Below are 22,153 nucleotides of genomic sequence, written 5' to 3' on the forward strand. Positions count from 1 at the left end.
CTTGTGATCCACCCGCCTCGGCCTCCCAAAGTGCTGGGATTACAGGTGTGAGCCACCACCCCCAGCCTGTCTTTTTAATAATAGCCATTGTAGCCCGGGCGTGGCGGCTCATGCCTGTAATCCCAGCATTTTGGAAGGCCGAGGTGAGCGGATCACAAGGTCAGGAGTTCGAGACCAGCCTGGCCAACATGGTGAAACCCTGTCTCTACTAAAAATACGAAAATTAGCCGGGCATGGTGGCGGGCACCTGTAGTCCCAGCTACTCAAGAGACTGAGGTGGGACCAATCGTTTAAACCCGGGAGGCAGAGGTTGCAGTGAGCCGAGACCATGCAATTGCACTCCAGCCTGGGTGAGAGAGTCAGGGTCTGTTTCAAAAAAAAAAAAAAAGTAATAATAGCCATTCTAGGCTGGGTGCAGTGGCCTATAATCCTAGCACGTTGGGAGGCTGAGGAGGGAGGATCAAGGGAGGTCAATTTAGCCCAGGAGTTCGAAGACCAGACTAGGCAACATTGGAGGACCTCATCTCAATAATAGATAATATAATAATAATACATAGGACTGGGCGCAGGTGGCATGCCTGTAAATCCCAAGCACTTTGGGAGCGCGGACGCGGCGGATCACAGAGGTCAGGAGATCGAAGACCATCCTGGGCTGAACACAGTGAAACTCCGTTCTCTACTAAAAAAAAAATACAAAAAAACTAGGCGAGTGAGGTGGCGGGCGCCTGTAGGGGGGTCCCAAGCTATCGGGAGGCTGAGGCAGGAGAATGGCAGTGAACCTGGGACAGGCGGAGCTGCAATAAGCTTGAGATCCGGCCACTGCACTCCGCATCTGGCGACAGAGCGAGACTCCGGTCTCAAAAAATAATAATAATATAATAAATAATATAAAAATACGATAATAATGTCGCAGACATGGTTGGTGCACACCTGCAGTCCAGCTACTTGTGCGGGCTGAGGCAGGAGGATCACCTGAGCCCGAGAGATTGAAGCTTCAGTGAGCCATGATTATGCCACTGCACTCTAGCCTGGGTGACAGAGCAAAACCCTGTCTCCAAAAAAAAAAAAGAACCATTTTAACTGGGGTAAGGTGATATCTCGTTGTGTTTTGTTTTTTGGTTTTTGGTTTTTTTTGAGACAGAGTCTCGCCCTGTCTCCCAGACTGGAGTGCAGTGGTGCAACTGTGGCTCACTGCAACCCCAGCCTCACGGGTTCAGCGATTCTCCTACCTAAGCCTCCCGAGTAGCTAGGATTACAGGCACCTGCCACCACACCCAGCTAATTTCTGTATTTTTAGTAGAGATGGGGTCTCACCATGTTGGCCAACCTGGTCTTGAACTTCTGACCTCAAATGATCCACCCACCTTGGCCTCCCAAAGTGCTGGGATTACAGGCATGAGCCACCGCACCCAGCCTCATTGTGGTTTTGATTTACATTTCCCTTGATGATTAGTGATGGTGAGTATTTTTTCATATATCTCTTGGCCATTTGTACATCTTCTTTTGAGAAATGTCTGTTCATGTTCTTTGCTCACTTGTTAATGGAATTGCTTTTACTGTGGAGTTTGTGTTCCTTATATATTCTGGATATTAGTCCTTTGTTAGATGAATAGTTTGTAGATATTTTCTCCCATTCAACAGATTGTCTCTTCACCCTGTTGTTTCCTTTGCTGTGCAGAAGCCTTTTAGTTTAATATAGTCCCATTTGTCCATTTTTGATTTTGTTGCTTGTGCTTTTGAGGTCTTAGCCATAGCTCCTTTGCCCACACTAGTGTCCTGAAGTTTTTCTCACATGTTTTCTTTTAGCAGTTTTATAGTTAAGGGTTTACATTTAAGTTTTAACCTGTCTTGAGTAGATTTTTGTATATGGTGTGAGATAGGGGTCCAGTTTCATTTCTCTGCACATGGGTATCCAATTTTCCCAGAACTATTTATAGAAGAGGGTGTCCTTTCCCCATTGTTTTGTTTTGTTTGTTGTTTTTGGTTTTGTTTTGTTTTGTTTTTGAGATGGAGTCTTGCTCTGTCGCCCAGGCTGGAGTGCAGTGGCACAATCTTGGCTCACTGCAAGCTCTTCCTCCCGGGTTCACGCCATTCTCCTGCTTCAGCCTCCCTAGTAGCTGGGACAACAGGCGCCTGCCACGCACAGCTAATTTTTTGTATTTTTAGTAGAGACAGGGTTTCACCATGTTAGCAAGGATGGTCTCAATCTCCTGACCTCATGATCCACCTGCTTCGGTCTCCCAAAGTGCTGGGATTACAGGTGTGAGCCACCGTACCTGGATTTTGTTGTTTTTTGAGACAGAGCCTCACTCTGTTGCCCAGACTGGAGTGCAGTGGCACGATCTCAGCTCACTGCGACCTCCACTTCCCAGGTTCAAGCCATTCTCATGCCTCAGCCTCCTGAGTAGCTGGGATTCCAGGCGTGAGCTGCCACACCCAGCTAAATTTTGTATTTTTAGTAGAGATGGGGTTTCACCATGTTGGCCAGGCTGGTCTCAAACTCCTGGGCTCAAGCAATTCACCCACCTCAGCCTCACAACGTGCTGGGATTACAGACGTGAGCCACCACACCTGGCCCCAAAAATGTTCTATTTTAACTTTTTTTTTTGAGACAGTCTTGCTCTGTTGCCCAGGCTGGAGTGCAGTGGCATGATCTTAGTTCACTGCAAACCTCTGCCTCCCAAGTTCAAGTGATTCTCCTGCTTCAGCCTCCTGAGTAGCTGAGATTACAGGTACCTGCTGTCATGGCTGGTTAATTTTTGTAGTTTTAGTAGAGACGGGGTTTCACCATGTTGGCCAGGCTGGGCTCAAACTTCTGGCCTCAGGTGATCCACCTGCCACAGCCTCCCAAAGTGCTGAAATTACCCATTGTATGTTCTTGACACCTTTGCTGACAGTTGGCCATAAGTATATGAATTTATTTCTGAGTCTGTATTCTGTTATGCTGTTGGTTATGTGTTTGTTCTTATTTATTTATTTATTTATGTGCCTGTTCTTATAACAGTACCAGTGCTGTTTTAGTTACTATAGCCTTGTACAATTTGAAATCAGGTAGTGTGATGCCTCCAGCTTTGTTCTTTGTGCTCAGGATTATTTTGACTATCTGCCATTGCCCAATATTTGAATAATGTGTATATTAGAATGATTTGTAGAGCCTTCACACATCTAACACATATCCTCCATGCCACAATTGTGTGTCCTTTGAGGGTGAACTTAACTTTTGGCAGTGGCCTGACGTTACTTGGGGCCATGTTGGGTAAAGAAAGGAGAAGAAGATGATCAAGCTGGATGACACAGGTAGCAGCTTGGCTGCACTTCAATGAGACAGATTTTCCTATGGGCTCAAAGTGCATTTCCAAGAGAAGCTTTCTGGTAGGGCTCAAGTGGCGGCATCTCTGTCGAACCCTCTCCATCCATCATGTCAGTATCTAATTTACATCTACTTATAGCCACTTGACAGCCCCTTCCTGGGGCAAACCCTCACATTCCTGAGGGTTACAGGTCCCCAAATTTATGGCTCCTGGATCTCCCTGGTCTTCTCTTCCCAATACCAGTTAGCTGCAGCCTGAAGGCCCTGCCACAGCTTAGGAAGGGCCCTGGCCAGGAGGCGGTGGCAAGTGGAAGGCTGGCAGCCGCTCTGCTCCCTACTGTCCCCACTCCCTCTGCTCTTCCCACATCACAGACTGGCCTGCGGGACTGAGCAGCAGGCACAAAAGTGGTAGTGACCAAGGCCCCCACCCCAAGCCTGGTGCCATCTTGCAGGGCACAACTCCAAGTTGTGTCTCTGGCACTCCCAGGGCCCCCTGCTGAGTCCTCAGGCAAGGCGCTGCTCTACCATCACCACTCAGTCACCATGAGGCCATGGGTCACTCCTGTCTCTGGGTCCTGGCTTCCAAATTGGCTAGATAATGATCCCAGGGCCTCACCAGCTCTGGGATTCAGTGCTGTCCTAAGAGGGACAAAGCCCTCTGCTCTTAAAGCCATGCCCCACCCATTCCAGCTACAGACCTTCATGTTGTTCGACGTGGGCAATTTCCATGTCTGTAACTCAACTGAAAGTTTACTTAATTCAAGAAAGTTTCTCGCCAGAAAGCTCTGTTGAGGTCAGAGGATTGAAGGGCCACTTTGGGGACCTTTGCTGAAGATGGGCTCTGCTCTGGGGATGCCCAGCCTAGGTGGTCACAGAACCCAGTTTGCTGTAAATACTTGCCAAATGGTGCTGACTTTCTTATGTGTCTTCATCCTAACGTGCTCTGCAGGGCCATGACTTAAGCCACAGACTCCATCCATATTGTCCTGGGGGAAACCCCAGGCCTGGAGTCAGGGACAGTGGAGGGCAAGGATTTGGGTTTTCTCAGATCCCAGTTTGTCTGTTGTCTCCCATTGATTTCAGGCTCTACACAGAGAACAGAGAGAGCTGGTTGCTGTGCTGAGGGAGCCTGAGTGAGGAGACCGCCAGGCCCAGAAGCAGAGGGCAGTCAAGGTCAAGAGCCTGTGGCCAGCATGCCTGGCCTGGGCGGCCTGCCTCTGAGAACGGCTGAAATGGTGCCCAGTCCCTCAGCAGTGATGGAATTTGCTGGAGGACTAGGCCAGAGAAAGCCTCATTGCCACTGTGCCTTTGGGGTACCCTTGGGGTTGGACAGACACCCCCTTTAGATTCCTCTGTTTCTTCTACCTGGATAATTCTTAGCCATGTTCTCTCTTCTCTAGGTTCAGGTCAGCTTTGCCCCTCCGCCCCACTCCTGCTGGTTCCTGAGCCCTTTTCCCTGGGCCTGGCTTGGAGAATCTGTTTTCAATCTCCACTGATTGCCCCCTTGCTGGCCAGCCCAGGGGCCTTTACCATGTTCTCCCCACATCCGTAAATAAACTTCCTCCACTACACTGTAATCTGTGAGGATGCTTCCTCTGCCTGGCCACTCTTGGGCCAAGTCAAGGCTTCAGTCGTGGTCCTCTGGGAGCCTCAAGGCGGGCGTGGATTGCAAGGGGCTTACCAGACCATGTGCGGAGAGCAGCAGAGCTCCTTGTACAAAAACCAGGACCCCTGGGTTCCCTGTGGATAGGATGAGCTGCCAGGGAGGTGTCACTCTTGGCACCTTCCAAGAATCATTACGGCTGGGCGCGGTGGCTCACGCCTGTAATCCCAGCACTTTGGGAGGCCAAGGCGGGTGAATCACCTGAGGTCAGGAGTTTGAGACCAGCCTGGCCAACATGGTGAAACCCTGTCTCTACTAAAAATACAAAATTAGGCCAGGTGCAATGGCTCATGCCTGTAATCCTAGCACTTTGGGAGGCTGAGGCGTGCAGATCAACTGAGTCAGGAGTTCGAGACCAGCCTGGCTAAATGGTGAAACCCCGTATCTACTAAAAATACAAAATTAGCCAGGCATGGTGGCGTGTGCCTGTAATCCCACCTACTCAGGGGGGGCTGAGGCAGGAGAATCACTTGAACCCTGGAGGTGGAGGTTGCAGTGAGCCAAGATTGCGCCACTGCACTCCAGCCTGGGCAACAAGAGGGAAACTCCATCTCAAAAAAAAATTAGCTGGGCATTAGAACATGCCTCTAATCCCAGCTACTCGAGAGGCCGGGGCAGGAGAATTGCTTGAACCTGGGAGGCAGAGGTTGCAGTGAGCTGAGATCGCACCATTGTACTCCTGCCTGGGCGACAGAGCGAGACTCCGTCTCAAAAAAAAAAGAATCGCGGGCACTTTGTTTCTCTTGCTGCTTCTACTTCATTCTTCTTCTGCCAGGGCAGCCAAAGGCAAGATGGGTGCTTCCCGGATCCACCAGAGGGGGAAAGGGGTTGGGTGTGGATGGGGGCAGAACTTTTCCCTAGTGAGGGCTTTGGTGAGGTCTGCCGGAGGCACACTGGAGACACAGGCAAGCATCAGGTGGCCCCCACTTCCCCCCCGCCCATAAACGGCACTCAGCTCAGTCTCCCTCTGCCCGCTTTGTTACCATGGAGCTGTGGCATTCAAGCATTCAAATGCCCCACTCCTGTCAGGCCTGCCCCATTGGGTGCTTTGTTTGCTTGTCAGGTTGGGCAGATGGTCTCAAGCCCTGGTTGGTGGGTGGGTGAGTGACACAGGTTAGACAGGGGAAGGTCCCAGGACACCTCTTCCCTCTCTGGGCTGACCTGAGGCAGTGGAGGCTCTCAGGTGTGGGATGCGGTTTTCAGGCTGGGAAGTTCTGTACCGTAGAGGACAGGCCTTCCTATCGCTTACAGGAGCACTACTGGAGGGCAGGTCCCTCCCCAGGGTGGGTAACACTGTGGAGGCTGCAGGGTCAGGAGGAGAATCGGGGGGACCGAGAGGGCGGAGGCACACTCCATCTCCATGCTCCTCACAGGCCCTGCCTCCCTGCCTGCTAAGGGCACGGGGAAGGGGTTCCCCACCTCAGTGAGTGCCTGCCTCCCTGCCCTGTGCCTGTGTACCTGGCAGTCACAGCCACCTAGCATGTCCCAGAGACCAACCGGCTGGCCTCATCTGCCCAACCCCACCTCCATTGGCTTTGGCTCTTGGCCTTGTGCCACCCAACCCTTTCTCCTGTCCGGATGTGCAGGGCCTGAGCCATCGAGCTGCGCCCACAGCAGACTGCCTTTGGTGTCTCACCAGGTGAACGAGGGCATTGCGAGGCATCCCCTCCCTGGGTTTGGCTCCTGCCTACGGGGCTGACAGTAGAAATCACAGGCTGTGAGACAGCTGGAGCCCAGCTCTGCTTGAACCTATTTTAGGTCTCTGACCCCTGCTTCCTCTTTAGAATCTCCTTAGAGCTCAGCCAGTGCTCAACCTGAGGCTGGGGGTCTCTGAGGAAGAGTGAGTTGGAGCTGAGGGGTCTCAGGCTGCCCCCTGAGGAAGGGGCCAGAGGCAGTGTCAAGAGCAGGGCAGTCTGATTGTGGCTCACCCTCCATCACTCCCAGGGGCCCCTGGCCTGGCAGCCGCTGCTCCCAACCACAATGTCCTTTGGGGTTTGGCCTACGGAGCTGGGGCGGATGACCCTCAAATAGCCCTGGCAGATTCCCCCTAGACCCGCCTGCACCATGGTCAGCCACACCCCTCCTCATCGCCGGGACACAGCCCAGAGCGTATAAACAGTGCTGGAGGCTGGCGGGGCAGGCCAGCTGAGTCCTGAGCAGGAGCCCAGCACAGCCACCGAGACGCCATGAGAGCCCTCACACTCCTCGCCCTGCTGGCCCTGGCCACACTTTGCATCACTGGCCAGGCAGGTGAGTGCCCCCACCTCCCCTCAGGCCGCACAGCAGTGGGGGCTGAGAAAAGGAAGCATCATGGCCCATCTCTTCTCACCCCTTTGGCTGGCAGTCCCTTTGCAGTCTAATCACCCTGTTGCAGGCTCAATCCATTTGCCCCAGCTCTGCCCTTGCAGAGGGAGAGGAAGGAAGAGCAAGCTGCCCGAGACACAGGGGAAGGAGGATGAGAGCCCTGGGGCTGAGCAGGGGTGAACCAGGCTCCCTTTCCTTTGCAGGTGCAAAACCCAGCGGTGCAGAGTCCAGCAAAGGTGCAGGTATGAGGATGGACCTGATGGGCTCCTGGACCCTCCCTTCTCACCTTGGTCCCTCAGTCTCATTCCCCCACTCCTGCCACCTCCTGTCTGGCTGTCAGGAAGGCCAGCCTGCTGCCAACCTGATCCTCCCAAACCCAGAGCCACCTGATTCCTGCCCCTCTGCTCTACAGCCTTTGTGTCCAAGCAGGAGGGCAGCGAGGTGGTGAAGAGACCCAGGCGCTACCTGTATCAATGGCTGGGGTGAGAGAAAAGGTGGACCTGGGCCAAGGCCCTGCCTCTCCGGGATGGTCTGTGGGGGAGCTGCAGCAGGGAGTGGCCTCTCTGGGCTGTGGTGGGGGTACAGGCAGCCAGCCTTGGTGGGGACCCTGGAGCCCCATGTGTAGTGAGAGGAGGGATAGGCATTTTGCATGGGGGCTGATGCCACCACGTCGGGTGTCTCAGAGCCCCAGCCCCCTACCCAGATCCCCTGGAGCCCAAGAGGGAGGTGTGTGAGCTCAATCCGGACTGTGACGAGCTGGCTGACCACATCGGCTTCCAGGAGGCCTATCAGCGCTTCTACGGCCCGGTCTAGGGTGTCGCTCTGCTGGCCTGGCCGGCAAATCCAGTTCTGCTCCTCTCCAGGCCCCCTTCTTTCCCCTTCCCCTTGCCCTTGCCCTTGCCCTGACCTCCCGGCCCATGGATGTGGGGTCCCCATCATCCCAGCTGCTCCCAAATAAACTCCAAAAGAGGAATCCGTGGGCCTGTGAATCTGTCCAGTTTATGGAGTGTGGGAGGGAGGTGTCAGGAGGATGGGGGTGAGGAGGTTTTACCTTCTTCAGTTCTAGAAAGTGCTTTCCAAAATTTTATTTTTTTATTTGTACCTGCCTTGTTCCAGAAAACATTGAAGGTGTCTTCCTAAAGTCTTAACTGGGATCCCCCTTCTAGCCTAGGACCCTCGTCCCCACACCTCAATCCACCGAACCATCCATAATGCACCCAGATAGGCCCACCCCCAAAAGCCTGGACACCTTGAGTACACAGTTATGACCAGGACAGACTCATCTCTATAGGCAAATAGCTGCTGGCAAACTGGCATTACCTGGTTTGTGGGGATGGGAGCCAAGTGCGTGGCCTCTTGGCCTGGTTAGCAAGAAGCATTTGGGGTAGGCCTAGGTTAGTCATGTTAGTTCTTCCCTGTGCTGAGCAGAGACTTCAGGAGCACCAGAAATGGAGCCAGATGAAAGGACCCCAACACCGCCCCGCCCCAACCTTTGACAGAGTGTGGGGGCATCTTCAGCCTGGACACGCATGCATCTCCCCTCTCAAGACCCTCAGCACTTCCTCTACTCCCATCAAGAGCCCCCTCACGGTCCCTCTCACACTCTGCCATTCCCCCTAGACACCCCTCCTCTCCTCTGCCCTCTCTCCTGTGCCCTCTTTCCTCAGCCCCTGTTGGTTCCAGGCTGAGATGTGTCCCCACCTGATTAGGCCCAAATCTGGGCTCCTCCTCAGCACGGGGGCCTGGCCCCTGCCCCCTCCAGGGCAGGGTCAGGGATGGGGCTTCACTGTTGTTTGGCCTGAGTACCCCCCTCCAGTGGGCCACCCTGCAGCAGAGGGCATGTACTGGGGGCCCGAAGCAGGGAGGCTGTGAAAGCAGCAATGATGAGTAGGTTCCCGGCTACAGCCAAGACCAGTGTGGCCACTGTGCCTGCCAGGCCCAGGGCAGGTTCCTGTGTGGCCAGCCAGGCTCTGCGCGATCCCATATCAGCCAGCACTGCCTCCAGCTGGAAGTGGGTGCCCAGCACTGCACAGATGTGGAATAGCTGGTGGCTGTGGCCTGTGAAGAGGATGAGCAGGTCAGAGCCACACCTTTCCCAGTGCAAGTCACCCCATCCTCTGGGCCTGCTACTCCCCTATTGAGAATAAGAAACCCTGACTCCCAGAGTGACTGAAAGGAGTGAATGAGCATTTGTGCATGTGGCCCCAGCACACATGCTACTAGTTTTGCTACCTGAGAAGTGGCAGGTGGAGGACCCTTCCAGTGATGCTCTCATTAGAGGTAGACAGGGAAGTCCCTCCTATAATTTGCCTCCATCCTGCGGTTGTAATACCCATTTACCCAGTTCATTCTGTGCTCTGGGAAGCCATCTGCCCCTGCCTCTTTTGGGCTGGGCCAGGCGTGCCCTCACCGATGTAGTCAAAGCGTCCTGGTGCCAGCCTTTCGGGCAGGTGGGAGGCGAAGAGGAAGCCAGTGAGCAGCGCACAGAAGAGGTGGTAGCCATGGCTGGTGCTCAGGGCCTCCTGCCCACAGCTGTGGCCCCTGCCCCAGCACAGCCCGAGCTGGCAAAGGAAAAGTAAGACTGCTGGAGAGGGACTCGGGAGCCAAAACATAGGGAGTGTCTGGGATCTGGTGAGGATGCAGAGCGAGCGGGCACAGCTAGGCAGGGTGCTGGACCAGAAGAGAGGTGGCTGGGCTGAGGCAGGGACTGAGGGGGCAAGGCTGGAAGTGGGCACCTTGAGGGTCTGGACAGGAAAGCAGGTGTCTGGGCAGGGGCCCCAGGCCTCCTTACCCGATAAAAGAGTGGGAGGTTGTCGAACAGGAAGGGATAGGCGAAGGCTGCTGTGCGGAGAACCTTACTGAGCCCAGGGCTTTCCAGCTCCAGGAAACTGGGAGGCGGGAGGAAAAGGCTGGTCACCATCGCTGTGCTCAGGGTAGGGGTCAGGAAAGGCAAGAGGACTTGGGCAAAGATGGAATATCAGCACAGCCTGCAGCTAAGAAAACCCTTAGGGCATATGACCTGTGTAAAGGACCACATCTGTATGTGGGGATAAAGACATCTGCCTTTTATCTGCCTTTTATGGTGGCTTGTGAGAATTAAAGGAGACAGCATGGGTATGAGCATACAGGGTCTGACAGAGGAAGTCCTCAGTACATGGTCCCGATGTCACCAATGCTGTTTGAGAGCAGTGAGGTATGTCCTCTCCTGTGCCTCCGCCTTCCCCGTCCCCACCGGAGGGGCCTGGGAACCCACCGGGAGTAGCAGGAGAGGCCGGTGCACAAGAAGGAGTTGAGTGCGGCGGCAGGCACAAAGAACTGGTGCAGGCGGCCGTGCAGCCAGGAGGCCGGCATGGAGTAGGCGGCATAGGGGAAGGCGCAGCCTGCGGTGAGGTGGGGGCGTGCAGCTGAGGCCTGAGGGGCACGCCCCTATGTCCCGTGTACCACCCCTCGACCTGTTCCGGGACGCCGCGCTCCCGCGCCTGTCCGGCTCACCCAGGCTGTAGAGGCTGAGCGCGCCGTAGTCCAGGAAGTAGCAGATGTGGCGCGCGCGGGGCGACATGGAGCTGAAGGTGTGCGCGCAGCACGACGCGAAGGGGTAGAGGCAGGCGGGCAGCATGAAGACCAGCAGCGGCCAGTGGTACGGCTCCGCGCGGAAGCCGGGGCCGCCCGCCAGCGCCAGGAGCCGCCACAGGAAGTACCTGCGGCGGGCGCGTGCTCAGGCCGCCGCGGACCCCCGCGACTGCCGCTGCAGCCCGTGGGCCTGGACGGTCCCTGCCCGCCTGGGTACCCCCTCTGAGCTCAAGGCCGCGGCCTGGGGCAGAGCCTCCCCTCACCAGGTGGGCAGGAAGTGAGTCCAGATGTTGACCGTCTCGTTGGTCATCTGGAAGGAGCTGAGAACACAGTCCAAAGCCGAGCTGGTGGGGCGGCGGTAGCCAGACATGATGCCATCTTCCCAGAACACCTAGGGTAGTGGTGGGAGAGGAGGGGCGTCACTGTGCCCCGACCCTTTCCCTCCATTTGAGATCTCTGGAAGCAGGGTCAAAGAGGCTGGGCTGGAGATCAACGTGGCCCCCAAGCCAAACTAAATCTGATCTGATCTTAGCACAGGTCCCAGCACCCATAACCCGCAAAACAGATGGGAAACCGAAGAGCCAGATTGGGGTGGGGTGGGGGTGGGGCGCAGCACACAGGGCGCTCTGGGGAAGGGGACTCAAGATGGAGGGCCACAAGCTTGTTCCTCAGAGAAGAGAGGAAGAGCCTCACACTGGAATGGGAGAGTAAGAGTTCGCCTGCAGGAGGGGCTGCCCCAATAGCTAAAAGAGAATGTCAGTCCCCTAGTCAGTCCTCTAGGGAATGGGGGTTGGTGGGTCAGTGAGTGAAGCCCCTCACCCGGGGGACCTGGTGGACTTGAAGAAGTTGGGGCAGCTTGAGACTGAGCATGGTGGCCTGGCACCTCCACGTTGACCTAGAGACAGAGCAGGGGATAGGGGATCAGATATCTGCCCCCATCCACAGGCCCCTTTCACCTGGGTTCAGCCCCAGGATGGGCAGCACGTGTGGGAGGCAGATGGCACCCTCCCTCCTGGAGCTGCTTCCTTCAGGCCCAGGGAGGCTGGTCCACCTTCCCCAGCCCTTGCACCACTTAACTCCAACCCCTGTTCTCCTTGGGGCATTCAGTCCCCACACTGAGGGGCTTGGCGGCCTCAGCCCAGCATGGAGTGGTGGGGTCCTCCCAGCCGGGAGGCTGCCCCAAATAGTGATCCAAACCCCCAGGCTCCCAGTTTTTGTCTCGGGAAGAATCCTGACTCCTGGAGGCCAGCACAGAGACAGCCCGAGTACCACTCCCTGCCCCACCAGAATGTGCTTCGCCCACAGTGCCCGAGCTGAGCACAGAACACTCTTGGCACTCAGAATCTCTGGAGAAGCCAGACGCCATCAGGTGGGACAAGGAGTTAGGGGGATGCCTGGCTTTTCTCTGAGAACTACACTTGTGCCCCCCAGGAGAGTTTTGGGGTCCCTGCCCCTCCTGAGCCCCATATCCCTCAGCCCCAGACCTGTGCACTGCCTCCAGGTGGCCGCGGCTCTGCTGCCCTGCCGGCCTCTCCCGGCACATTCCTTGGCACAAGTGGAGGGGCTGGGCCAGCTGGGCAGGCGGAGCTGCCCCAGGAGGAGGACTAGGACACTCCCCCCACCTCCCCAGGCCAAAACTTTGCAGCAACTCTAGAGCCTAGTCCCTCCTCTTCCTGCCACCAGCAATGCATCCGTGTTTTTGCTGCATGCACTCTAGGGCTTGAACCAGCAGTCACTCTCCCAGCCTCTGCCCCTGAGATGGGTGCTGGAGACCCTGCTGGGCACAGGGCAAACCTGGCCCTAGTCCCTGCACTCCAGCAGAACAAAGATGGATGAGGGCCTCCCAGGGTATCCCTTGCTTGCTCCCACAAGTGGGATGGGGGAGTTCTCCCCTACCCTGAGTGCTGCCCATCTATCTGGGGAAGGAGTGAGGAATACACTGGGGTCTAGCTCCCCTCACGGTGCCTTCCCTTAGTAGTAGGGTTTGGAGATCTCTGGAGTGGGGTGTGTGCAGTTGCTGTGGAAATGGGGGAGGGACGGCTGGAGCAAGATGTTTTACCTCTATTTCCCCAGAGAGGTGGTGTCAGAGCCCCAGAAGGTGAGCTTCCTTACCCAGAGCTTGGCGGGTGCTCCTAAGCTGGTGGGTCAGCAGGCCCAGGGCTCCACGGGCCGAGTCCGAGGCTGCTGCCAGCCAGGCTGATGGAGGAGAGGGGCCAGGCCTGGGCGGGGAGTGGGGAGACAAAGGGGAGCCAGGGAACAATCCCAGCCTTGTCCAGCCTCCAGGGAGCAGCACAGGGTGGCCCAGCCCCATTAGCAGGCAGCTCACTCGGCCGCCTGCACACAGCCAGCTCCTCCAGCACAACCCAAACTCCCCGTGCTGACTGGCTAGAATAGGCTAGGGGCCCAAGCCACGATGTGGCCACGGAGCTGTAGAGTCCCCCTGGCGACTCAGAGCAGTTTTCCTGTTCCAGGTTCTCCCAGCAGTTGAGGACAGCTCTGCCTTAGGCTGGCAGAGGAACCCAAATCCCCAAATGTGGAACCTATTTCAGAAGCCATCTCTCATCATGCTTTGCTGCCTTAGCACCTGGTGCTGGGTAGGGCTCAGAGCAAACTGCCTTTGGTAAATGTTGGTTCTACCATGCGGAATTCACCAGGCTCACCACCTCCCCATCCACACCCTGAACACAATTTGAGGTGCCAATCTTTGCAGGACAGGCACTTGAGAACTCAGAAGCTGGTTTCAAGGCTCACCTCCCCACCCCCTTGAGGAAGAGGACCCAGCTGGTGACAGCGAACCAACCCCAGGCAGTGATGTTGCTGGCAGGAGATTTTCACTATCACCCCTGCAAAGGCACCGCCTCAGTTTACAGGGTCAAGGAGCTTGACAGTGTCTATCAAACCATCTCCAGGGCTTTCACTCAAATTGCCTGCTTCTTGTTCTGTTCCATCCACTTCAAAGTCTTTCCAAAATGCATTTCAGGATGCCATCTTCAATGTCCCACCTCCCCATGAAACTTCTGTACAGACAGGCACCAGGAGACAGGGATTGGGCTTGGGGGGGTTTATTAAGTGATGCTTTAGTCTCAGTCTCTGCCAGCAACTGGGGGTGGGGTGACTCCACTCACCCCAGGATTTCCCAGACTTGCTGTTTTAGAGGAAAGAGGCAGGAAGCCAACTATCCTCTAAGCCACAGCTTGGGAAGCTAGGCTAGTACTGGGGTGGGGGCAGCAGAGCTGAGACCCTCCACCCCAGCCCCCAGCCTGTGCTATCCTCCCAGCCTGAGGGGGAGGAGCTGAGGCAATCCTGGCCACAGCCTCCCACACACAGCCCTGCTCTTGGTGCGCCATTCACTGCCCTGAGCTATTCATGATCTCTGCTCCCACATATTCACCTCGACACTCCAAAAGCCAGCCCCACACTCACCCCCTTCAGGTCTTTAGTCCTGGGGAGGGCAAAAGGAGGGACAGAGGGCTCTGAGCAGCTTCAAGGGGCCTCTCCTTTCTGCTGCCCACTGAATGCCAGCCCCTTGTCTTCAGCCCTCCCTTAGATAGGAAGCGGGGTGGTGGCCTCAGACTGCACCCCCTTTCTTCTCTTCCTGACATCCCATTCTGTCCCAGCACAGCAGCCAAGAGCACAAAGCACAGCACCTGTGGGGCTGGTGGGCACAGGAGCCCATGCTAGCACAGGCCAGATTGCCTGCAGCCCTAGGTGGGGCCTGCTCCCTGCCCTGGAAGCTAGACAGAGGGAGACAGAAAGCAGAAGTGGGGCAATGGGATGTGCAGCCCCTGTGGCAGGAGCAGCAGCACACGGACCCTGACCCTGCTATTCGGTGCAGGCCACACCAGGCCTTGCTTCTCTAAGAGCCCCTGTGGTTGGGCTCCAGAGCTGCCTGGTCCCCAGAAAGGGGGCTGAAAGGATGGGTGATCCTTGAGGAGGGAAAGGGTCTGCAGAGAATCACTCAGACACCAGGTATTACCCGGCTCTTCCCCCAAGAACTGGAGGGTCCAAACTCCTGGCCCCAACCACTCTGCATCTTGGGTGAGGAAGAAGGGCCTCTTCTGCTGTTCCTTTCCCTCCAAGATCCAAGAACCCACTCCAGTGAAATGCAGGTACCCATGCCTGCCACCTGCCCCTGGAGACAGCAGGGGAGCTGAGGCAGGAAGGCTGGCCAGGGGCCCACAAGACTCTCCTAATCCAAGCACTTTCCTCGCTTTCCTAACATCTTGGCAACAAAGGGACCCCACCCTCCCAGCTGGCTCCTGGGCCCTCCCTGCAGCCTCTGAGCAGCTAGGCCTCCCTCCTGTGTGCGTGCATGAGTCTGCGTGTGGTGGGGTGACTACAGGCGCTGGTCCTGGCTGCCAGGGAGGGCAGGAGAGATCTGGAGTCAGCCCCACTGCAGGGCCTGGGAGTCAGTATCAACCAATCTCCTTCCACTGCTTGTAGAAGTCCAGAACATTCTTGATGTCCACGCTGGCGTGGGCAGCGGCCTGCAGGGCTGCCTGTGGAATGGGAGAAGGAAAGATGCAGAGGGTCTGACCTCCTGAACTGAGAAGCAAATCATTGAGACGCTGGGGAAGGAGTGATGGAAGAGAAAAAGACAGCTATGTGGAGGGTCTGGGGATGGAGTCTGCTCTGGTACCTCATCCCTATTCCACACCATCCCCCCACCTCACCCATGACCCACCTGCATGGGGCCTGAAAGCACGCTGGGGTTGTCCAGTGGAAGGCCTGTGATGATGGTCACCATGCCGCTCGGATCCTCCTCACCTGCCCCCTGGGCCAGAGTCAGCTGTTTGCAGCTGTCCAGGATCTTATAGAGAGTCCTGGGGATGGGGGGTGGAGGGGAAGATGGGCCAAGACCCAGCATTAGCACAGCCCAAACACCAGGATCTCCAGGGGACAGGGGCAGCTAGGGGCAGCTAGGGGCAGCTGGGGGCTGGAAGGGCAGCGAGCGGCAGTGGGCCCTGGAAGCTGGCCCTGGAGTCACTATGGGGAGCTGGCAAAGGTGCGATGAGGGAAAACACCAAGCCTGAGCATCACAAGGCCGGAAGAGGCTGATCCATCTGCAGAGGAAAAGCTCAGATGCTGGGGCAACTTCGTACTCCCCACAAGGTGAGGCCTGCAGGAGGGCCCTGGCAGGCTACGTGTGGAGCCTCAGAATTCTCCAGCCCTACCCGTTCTCCCTAGGAATGCTCATGGAGGAGCAAGGCAGGTGGCTTGACTGAGGTTCTAGGGGTGAGGGCTAAAATGTTACCAGGCATCTGCATCCTGCCTCTTCAGCTTATGCCGCTCAAAGCTCTTTCCCACCTCTTTCTGGCAGCGAATGTACCTGCAGAGGAGATGTGCGAGTGGAGGTCAGGAGCAGGGGACTGGCAGGGCGCCTTACATAAAGCAGTCCGTTGTGGCTCTGGGGGCCTGGTTTTGCAGGTGGGGGTGGGGAACATGTCTCTCCCGCCACAGCTTTGTTTGGAGCCATTCTCAAGTGGCTTCTGGACTGCTGGGCCCCGCCCACTTTTTCTCCTGATAACATCAATTATTTGGTTCCTCTCGGGGAGGAGCTGAGAGGGGAGAAGCAGCAGATGCTTTTCAAGTCAGGGCTTCTGGAGACAAGGTCCAAACAATCAGGCCTTGTGCAGCTTCCTGGCCAGGCAGAGCAGATGCAGAGGAGGGGGTGGGCCAGCTAGCAGGGAAAAGGAAGCTTTCTTCTTATTCCCTACACCCTCTGCCTAGTCCTCCTCTGGCCCCAAAGGCCAGAAGGGCAGGCCTGTACTGGCTCAGCATCTGCTACATGCTGCCAGCTGCCCCTCCCTGGCTGGCTTCAGTCTCACCACTCTCTCAGCCCAGCGGGGAGGTGGGAAGCCCCTGGGCAGCCTGGAAGAAGGCCCTCACACTCTGAGAAACCTGATCACCTGTCCCAACCCTAAAGCAGGAGAAATTCCTATAAAGGAGTTCACAGTCTAAAGCTGGGGGAAGGAGGTCTGCTCCCTTCTCCCCAGTGGGTGCTGATCACAGGCTTGTCGCAGAGGAAGGACAGCAGCTCAGTGCTACCCACAGGGCTCCTGGCCTCTCTGGTCACCCTCTATTTCAGCACCTACAACCTTGACCTCTGATTATCTCTGGTATCACTCCCCAGGCAGTGAGCTGACTGTGAGTAGAGATGAGTATGTATGTGTCTTACCCATAGGGAGCAAGTGGCTCATAAGCATGTGTTGTCCAAAAGATAGACCCAGGGCTCAGCACAGGTCCAGCCAGACCTGCACTCACCTGTTTCCTTTTTTAAACTCTGCCTCCAGGTACCGAATCCCATCCCGGGCCCCTGGGTGTTCCTTCTTCAGCAAATCCAGGCCATCGATCACTGGTGGGCAAGGTGGGGGTAGGAAAGGACAAAACAGATAAGCTCAGACTGCTGTGACAAGGGGCTCTGGAGGAAGTATCTGAGCTCACCTCAGTACACTCTTCAGGCAGAGAAGGGACCCTGGCTCCAGAGAGGGCTCCCAAAGTTCTCTGAAAATGTGACCTTCTTCCAGCAATATACTTGGCAATTTACCAAGTGCTTTCACATTATATTCACTTACATTTTCTGTTTCTCCCAACTGTCTTGTGAGGCAGAACAGGGATTGTTATGTCCATTTCACAGATGAAGTGACGGGTTCATAAAGGTGGTAAGACTTGACCAAGGTGACTGTGTATAAACTGGGCTCAAATAAGGTCTCCTAATCCCAAGCCCAGAATCTCCTTTAGCCATACTCTATCTGTCCCCTTATCTCTCCAATGTACTTACCTGTCCTTGGGATGATGACAATGAAGCGGCCACTGGTGGCCAGTTGGCGGATGACAGGGAGATGGTGGCAGAGGGCCTGGGTGTCCGGGACGAGGTAGGGAGACATGGCTGACTGGGCCTTGGGCTGCTGCAGGCTGCCCTCCAGCTGAGACACTTCGAGCTGGTGAGAGAGGGCAGGGTGGGCACAGCTGCGGGGGACCCCTGCAGCCGGGCTGGGGGAAGAGTGGTGCTCAAGGTGGCTCTTATGGGGCTCCTCCTGTTAAGGGGATCAGAGGGCCCTTTCTACCAATGGCTTTGGGGGGAAAGTAGACAGAAGTAAGAGTTAAAGAGAAAGGGAGAGAGAGAAGTGAAGGCAGAAAGGAGGCAAATGGCTGAGTGAAGAGTGAGTAGTAAGGAGGGTGATCTGGGAGAAGTGGAGGGACACAGAGGCAACAGAGCAGGGGGACTGCAGCGGAAGGGGGAGACCTGCCAGTAAGGTTGAAGCAAAAGCTCTACCAAGTGCAGAAGCAGCACTTGGGTCCTGATTTCCTACCTGAAGTCGTAGCTGAGCCATGTCTCTCATGAGCCTGTTCCGACGAGCTTCCTCCTGTGCCTATGAGGGAAACAACGAGCTGTAAGGAGCTGGGTATATATTCCCTTCTCCAGTCATCAGGAAGACCAAGAGGGTTTCCTGGGGTCTCAGTGTGACCTCATGCAAAGTCACTCTCTAGCACTGCTGCTAAATGAGGGGAGGAGAGCCATGGAAGAAAAAATACTCTTCTGCTGCACTCTGAACACTTCCATTACCAACCCGATGCAGGTCACGATGTTCCAGGCCCTGCAGGGGACGGGGAGCAGACAGCCATGTGCCGTTGCCATGCAGGACATCACCTGGCTGTGCCTCAGGATTCAATCTCTGCTCTTCTCAATCTGGTCTCCCCTCCCAGGAGATCCTACCCAAGCACTTCCTCACCTTCTACCCCCATCCACTTGCCAACATCTTCCAAATCTGCAGATTCAGCCCAAGCCTGACCATCCTGAGTTCCAGATCCACACATCCAACTGCCTACTCAGCAGTCCCATCTGCTCCTCAGAACCTGCGTCTCTTCCTCTAGTGCTCCCTAGCCTAGTAAATGAACCACAGTCTGCCCAAGTCAGAAAGCTCAGGGTTGGCTTCGAGTCTTCCCTCTCTCTCAGCCTCAGAAGTTATCAGCTTCCCTGTCCTGTCAATTGTGCCTCCTAAACAGCGTGCAAATCCTCCCACCTCCACTGTGAAACCCTAGTCTAAGCCAACACCTCTCCTTGACTACTGTAACAACCATGTACTGGTCTCTGCCTCTAATTCAATCCCTTTTCGCTACCTACAACCAAGGCAATCTTTTAAAAACCATCTGATGCCCATTATAGCCCTACCTAAGTCTTCTGATCCCTTTCCTCTGTATTCTGGGTAAAGTCCAAATTCCTTAGTATGGTCTAAAAGATGAGGTTAAGGATGGGGACTTTATCCTGTAAGATATGGGGGGCCACTGAAGACTCTTTTCATTATGTTTTTCCTTTTTTTTTGAGACAGGGTCTCACTCTGTCACTCAGGCTGGAGTGCAGTGCCATAATTCCCATTCATTGCAACCTCTGCCTCCCGGGCTCAAATGATCCTCCTGCCTCAGCCCCCCAACTAGCTAGGACTACAGGCACATGCCACCATGCCTGGCTAAGTTTTGTATTTTTTGTAGAGAGTGGGTTTCACCATGTTGTCCAGGCTGGTCTCAAACTCCTGGGGCTGAAGCAATCTGCCCGCCTTGGCCTCCCAAAGTGCTGGGATTACCGGTATGAGCCACAGTGCCCGGCCCACTGAAGACTCTTTGATGGCCAAAGTAGCATCATCAAAGTGGTGCTTTAAAATTTTAATCTTGGCCAGGCGCGGTGGCTCACACTTGTAATCCCAGCACTTTGGGAGGCCGAGGCAGGCAGATCACCTAAGGTCAGGAGTTCAAGAGCAGCCTGGCCAACATGGCAAAACCCTCTCTCTACTAAAAATACAAAAATTAGCTTGGCGTGGTGACACGTGCCTGTAATCCCAGCTACTTGAGAGGCTAAGGCAGGGAAAATTGCTTAAACCTGGACAGCAGAGGTTGCAGTGAGCCGAGACAGAGCCACTGTACTACAACCTGGGCGACAGAGCAAGACTCCATCTCAAAATAAATAAAATAAAATAAAATAAAATAAAATATTAACGTTGGGGCCAGGCACGGTGGTTCACACCTGTAATCCCAGCATTTTGGGAGGCCGAGGTCAGGAGTTCGAGACCAGCCTGGCCAACATGGTGAAACCCTGACTCTACTAAAAACACAAAAATTGGGGCTGAGCACAGTGGTTCATGCCTGTAATCCCAGCACTTTGGGAGGCTGAGGCGGGTGGATCATGAGGTCAGGAGTTCGAGACCAGCCTGACCAACATGGTGAAATCCTGTCTCTACTAAAAATATAAAAATTAGCCAGTCGTGGTGGCATGTGCCTGTAATCCCAGCTACTCGGAAGGCTGAGGCAGGAGAATCGCTTGAACCCGGGAGGCGGAAGTTGCAGTGAGCCAAGATCATGTCATTGCACTCCAGCTTGCACAACAAGAGCAAAACTCTGTCTCAAAATAAATAAATAAATAAAAATACAAAAATAAAATTAAATATAATACTAATCTTGGGGTCAGGCACTGTAGGTCACGCCTGTAATCCCAGCAATATGGGAGGCCAAGGCAGGAGGACTGCTTGAGCTCTGGAGTTTGGGACCAGCCTCAGCAACACAGCAAGATCACATTTCTACAAAAAAAATATATTTTTTTTTTTATTTGAAAAATTAATCAAGCCTGTAGTCCTAGCTACTCAGGTGGCTGAGGCAGGGGGACTGCTTGAGCCTAGGAGTTCAAGGCTGCAGTGAGCTATGGTCGTGACACTGCATTTCAGCCTGGGTCAACAGAGCAAGACCCTGTCTCAAAAAAAGAAAAAAATTCTCATTCTCATCATGAGACAACATCACACAAACCCAAATTGAGGGACACTATGAAATAACTGACCAGTACTCTTCAAAAGTGTCATATCAGGAAAGAGAAGGAAAAACTGAGAACTGTCAGAGATTGCATGAGACCAAGGGTAGATGACAGGCAAACATACTGTGGGTCCTGGACTGGATTACAAAGAGAAAACAGACATTAGTGGGAAGACTAGGGAAAGAGGAATAAAGTCTACAGTTGCTCCAGCCTGGGCGACAGAGCAAGATTCCATCTCAAAAAAAAAAAGAAGAAAATAAAATAAAATGTAGAAAGACAAAGGAACACTCCCAAGATTGGAAAGTATAGTCAATGGTAGAGCCAGGGCTCTGGAGTTGGACACACTGTGGAGTTCTTATCCTGGCTCTTTCTGCTGCTTTAGAGACTTAGCTTCTCTGTAGGCCAAGTGGGCACTAGGATTTGCGGGGGCTGTAGTAACTCCACTCTCAAACCCCTGTAGAGTCCTGCACAACAAAGAACTGTCCTGCTCAAAGTGCCAAGAGTGTCCCCTTGAGAAACAATGTATACGAATGGAAGCAGAAGGCCAGAGCCAGGTGAGAGCCATGTTCTCTTGCTCTCTCTCTTTTTTTTTTTTTTTTTGAGGCAGAGTCTCACTGTCACCCAGGTTGGAGGGCTGCGGCAAGATCTTGGCTCACTGCAGCCTCAACCTCCTGGGAGAGTCATTTTCTCACAGGCCCTGTGGGCAAACTGGTAAGCAAGGGAGGCACCACAAACTTTCCCTCTTCCCACTGCAGAACTCAAGCCCATGAGTTGCTTTTAGACTAAAATGGTAATTGTGAAACCCCTTATTCAAGAGAGGGGGATGGGGGCAGTTGTGTAAAAGTCCCCCCAGAGAACTAGTGCAGGTGAGTGGGATCAGCCTGGACCCAAGAAGAGGGAGCTGTGCTAATCTGAGACTCTGACATCACCAACCCAGCATTTCAAACAGATGTGGGCCTACGTGTTCCTCAGAGGGAAAGCCTACCTTCAGAGGTCCCATCAGCAGGTACTACAGCCCCCGCAACTCCTAATGCCCACTTGGCCTACAGAGAAGCTAAGTCCCTAAAGCAGCAGAAAGAGCCAGGATAAGAACTACACAGTTGGCCGGGCGCGGTGGCTCAAGCCTGTAATCCCAGCATTTTGGGAGGCTGAGACGGGCGGATCACAAGGTCAGGAGATCGAGACCATCCTGGCTAACACGGTGAAACCCCGTCTCTACTAAAAATACAAAAAACTAGCCGGGCAAGGTGGCGGGCACCTGTAGTCCCAGCTGCTCGGGAGGCTGAGGCAGGAGAATGGCGTGAACCCGGGAGGCGGAGTTTGCAGTGAGCTGAGATCCGGCCATTGCACTCCAGCCTGGGCGACAGAGCAAGACTCCGTCTCAAAAAAAAAAAAAAAAAAAAACCCCACAGGGGGTCCAACTCCAGAGCCCTGGCTCTACCACTGACTACTTTCTGATCTTGGGAATGTTCCTTTGTCTTTCTACATTTTCTTTTCTTTTTTTTTTTTG

At 54.8% G+C, this 22,153-nt stretch overlaps 4 protein-coding genes across 16 annotated transcripts in view; 2 read left to right on the forward strand and 2 right to left on the reverse strand.

Annotated features, from left to right (window-relative positions):
- The window catches only part of PMF1 (polyamine modulated factor 1), a 34,003-nt gene extending 25,753 nt beyond the window's left edge, over positions 1–8,250 (forward strand). For 2 of the 5 annotated variants that reach the window (XM_017852454.1, XM_017852452.1), the window contains one exon: positions 4,394–4,887. In XM_017852454.1, coding sequence (XP_017707943.1) covers positions 4,394–4,447 — 54 coding nt within the window. In that variant the 3' untranslated portion in view covers positions 4,448–4,887. Of the gene's footprint in view, positions 1–4,393; positions 4,888–6,917; positions 7,224–7,480; positions 7,520–7,689; positions 7,760–7,960 lie in introns of those variants that run through there. The other 3 variants (XR_001881540.1, XM_017852455.1, XM_017852451.1) reach the window with 3 other exon arrangements.
- On the forward strand, positions 6,918–8,266 carry BGLAP (bone gamma-carboxyglutamate protein). The gene is made up of 4 exons (XM_017852456.1): positions 6,918–7,223; positions 7,481–7,519; positions 7,690–7,759; positions 7,961–8,266. Exons 1-4 carry the CDS (start codon positions 7,160–7,162, stop codon positions 8,088–8,090), a joined length of 303 nt encoding a protein of 100 aa, XP_017707945.1. The 5' UTR covers positions 6,918–7,159; the 3' UTR covers positions 8,091–8,266.
- An 81-nt stretch (positions 8,267–8,347) lies between these two features.
- Positions 8,348–13,582, reverse strand: PAQR6 (progestin and adipoQ receptor family member 6). Of its 7 annotated transcripts, none has more exons than XM_017852445.1 (8): positions 12,960–13,582; positions 11,667–11,742; positions 11,111–11,238; positions 10,770–10,975; positions 10,531–10,657; positions 10,069–10,165; positions 9,688–9,838; positions 8,348–9,335 (listed from the first exon to the last, which is right to left on the reverse strand). In XM_017852445.1, the coding sequence occupies exons 2-8, from the start codon at positions 11,715–11,717 to the stop codon at positions 9,061–9,063; spliced, it is 1,035 nt and encodes a 344-aa protein (XP_017707934.1). In that variant the 5' UTR covers positions 11,718–11,742; positions 12,960–13,582; the 3' UTR covers positions 8,348–9,060. The 7 variants fall into 7 exon arrangements, with proteins under 7 accessions (XP_017707934.1, XP_017707932.1, XP_017707935.1 ...); XM_017852443.1 differs by lacking the exon at positions 12,960–13,582 and adding an exon at positions 12,332–12,940; XM_017852446.1 differs by lacking the exon at positions 11,667–11,742 and having other exon boundaries at positions 12,960–13,106.
- A 311-nt stretch (positions 13,583–13,893) lies between these two features.
- SMG5 (SMG5 nonsense mediated mRNA decay factor) overlaps positions 13,894–22,153 on the reverse strand; it is a 38,919-nt gene continuing 30,659 nt past the window's right edge. For all 3 annotated transcript variants that reach the window (XM_017852441.1, XM_017852439.1, XM_017852440.1), the window contains 6 exons: positions 18,161–18,220; positions 17,629–17,788; positions 17,112–17,202; positions 16,102–16,176; positions 15,532–15,670; positions 13,894–15,346 (listed from right to left, as the gene is read on the reverse strand). In XM_017852441.1, the coding sequence (XP_017707930.1) occupies positions 15,263–15,346; positions 15,532–15,670; positions 16,102–16,176; positions 17,112–17,202; positions 17,629–17,788; positions 18,161–18,220 (609 nt within the window). In that variant the 3' untranslated portion in view covers positions 13,894–15,262. The remainder of the gene's footprint in view (positions 15,347–15,531; positions 15,671–16,101; positions 16,177–17,111; positions 17,203–17,628; positions 17,789–18,160; positions 18,221–22,153) is intronic.

This window comes from Rhinopithecus bieti, unplaced genomic scaffold (assembly GCF_001698545.2).
Source record: "Rhinopithecus bieti isolate Rb0 unplaced genomic scaffold, ASM169854v2 scaffold_33937, whole genome shotgun sequence".
Classification (NCBI taxonomy): Eukaryota; Metazoa; Chordata; class Mammalia; order Primates; family Cercopithecidae; genus Rhinopithecus; species Rhinopithecus bieti.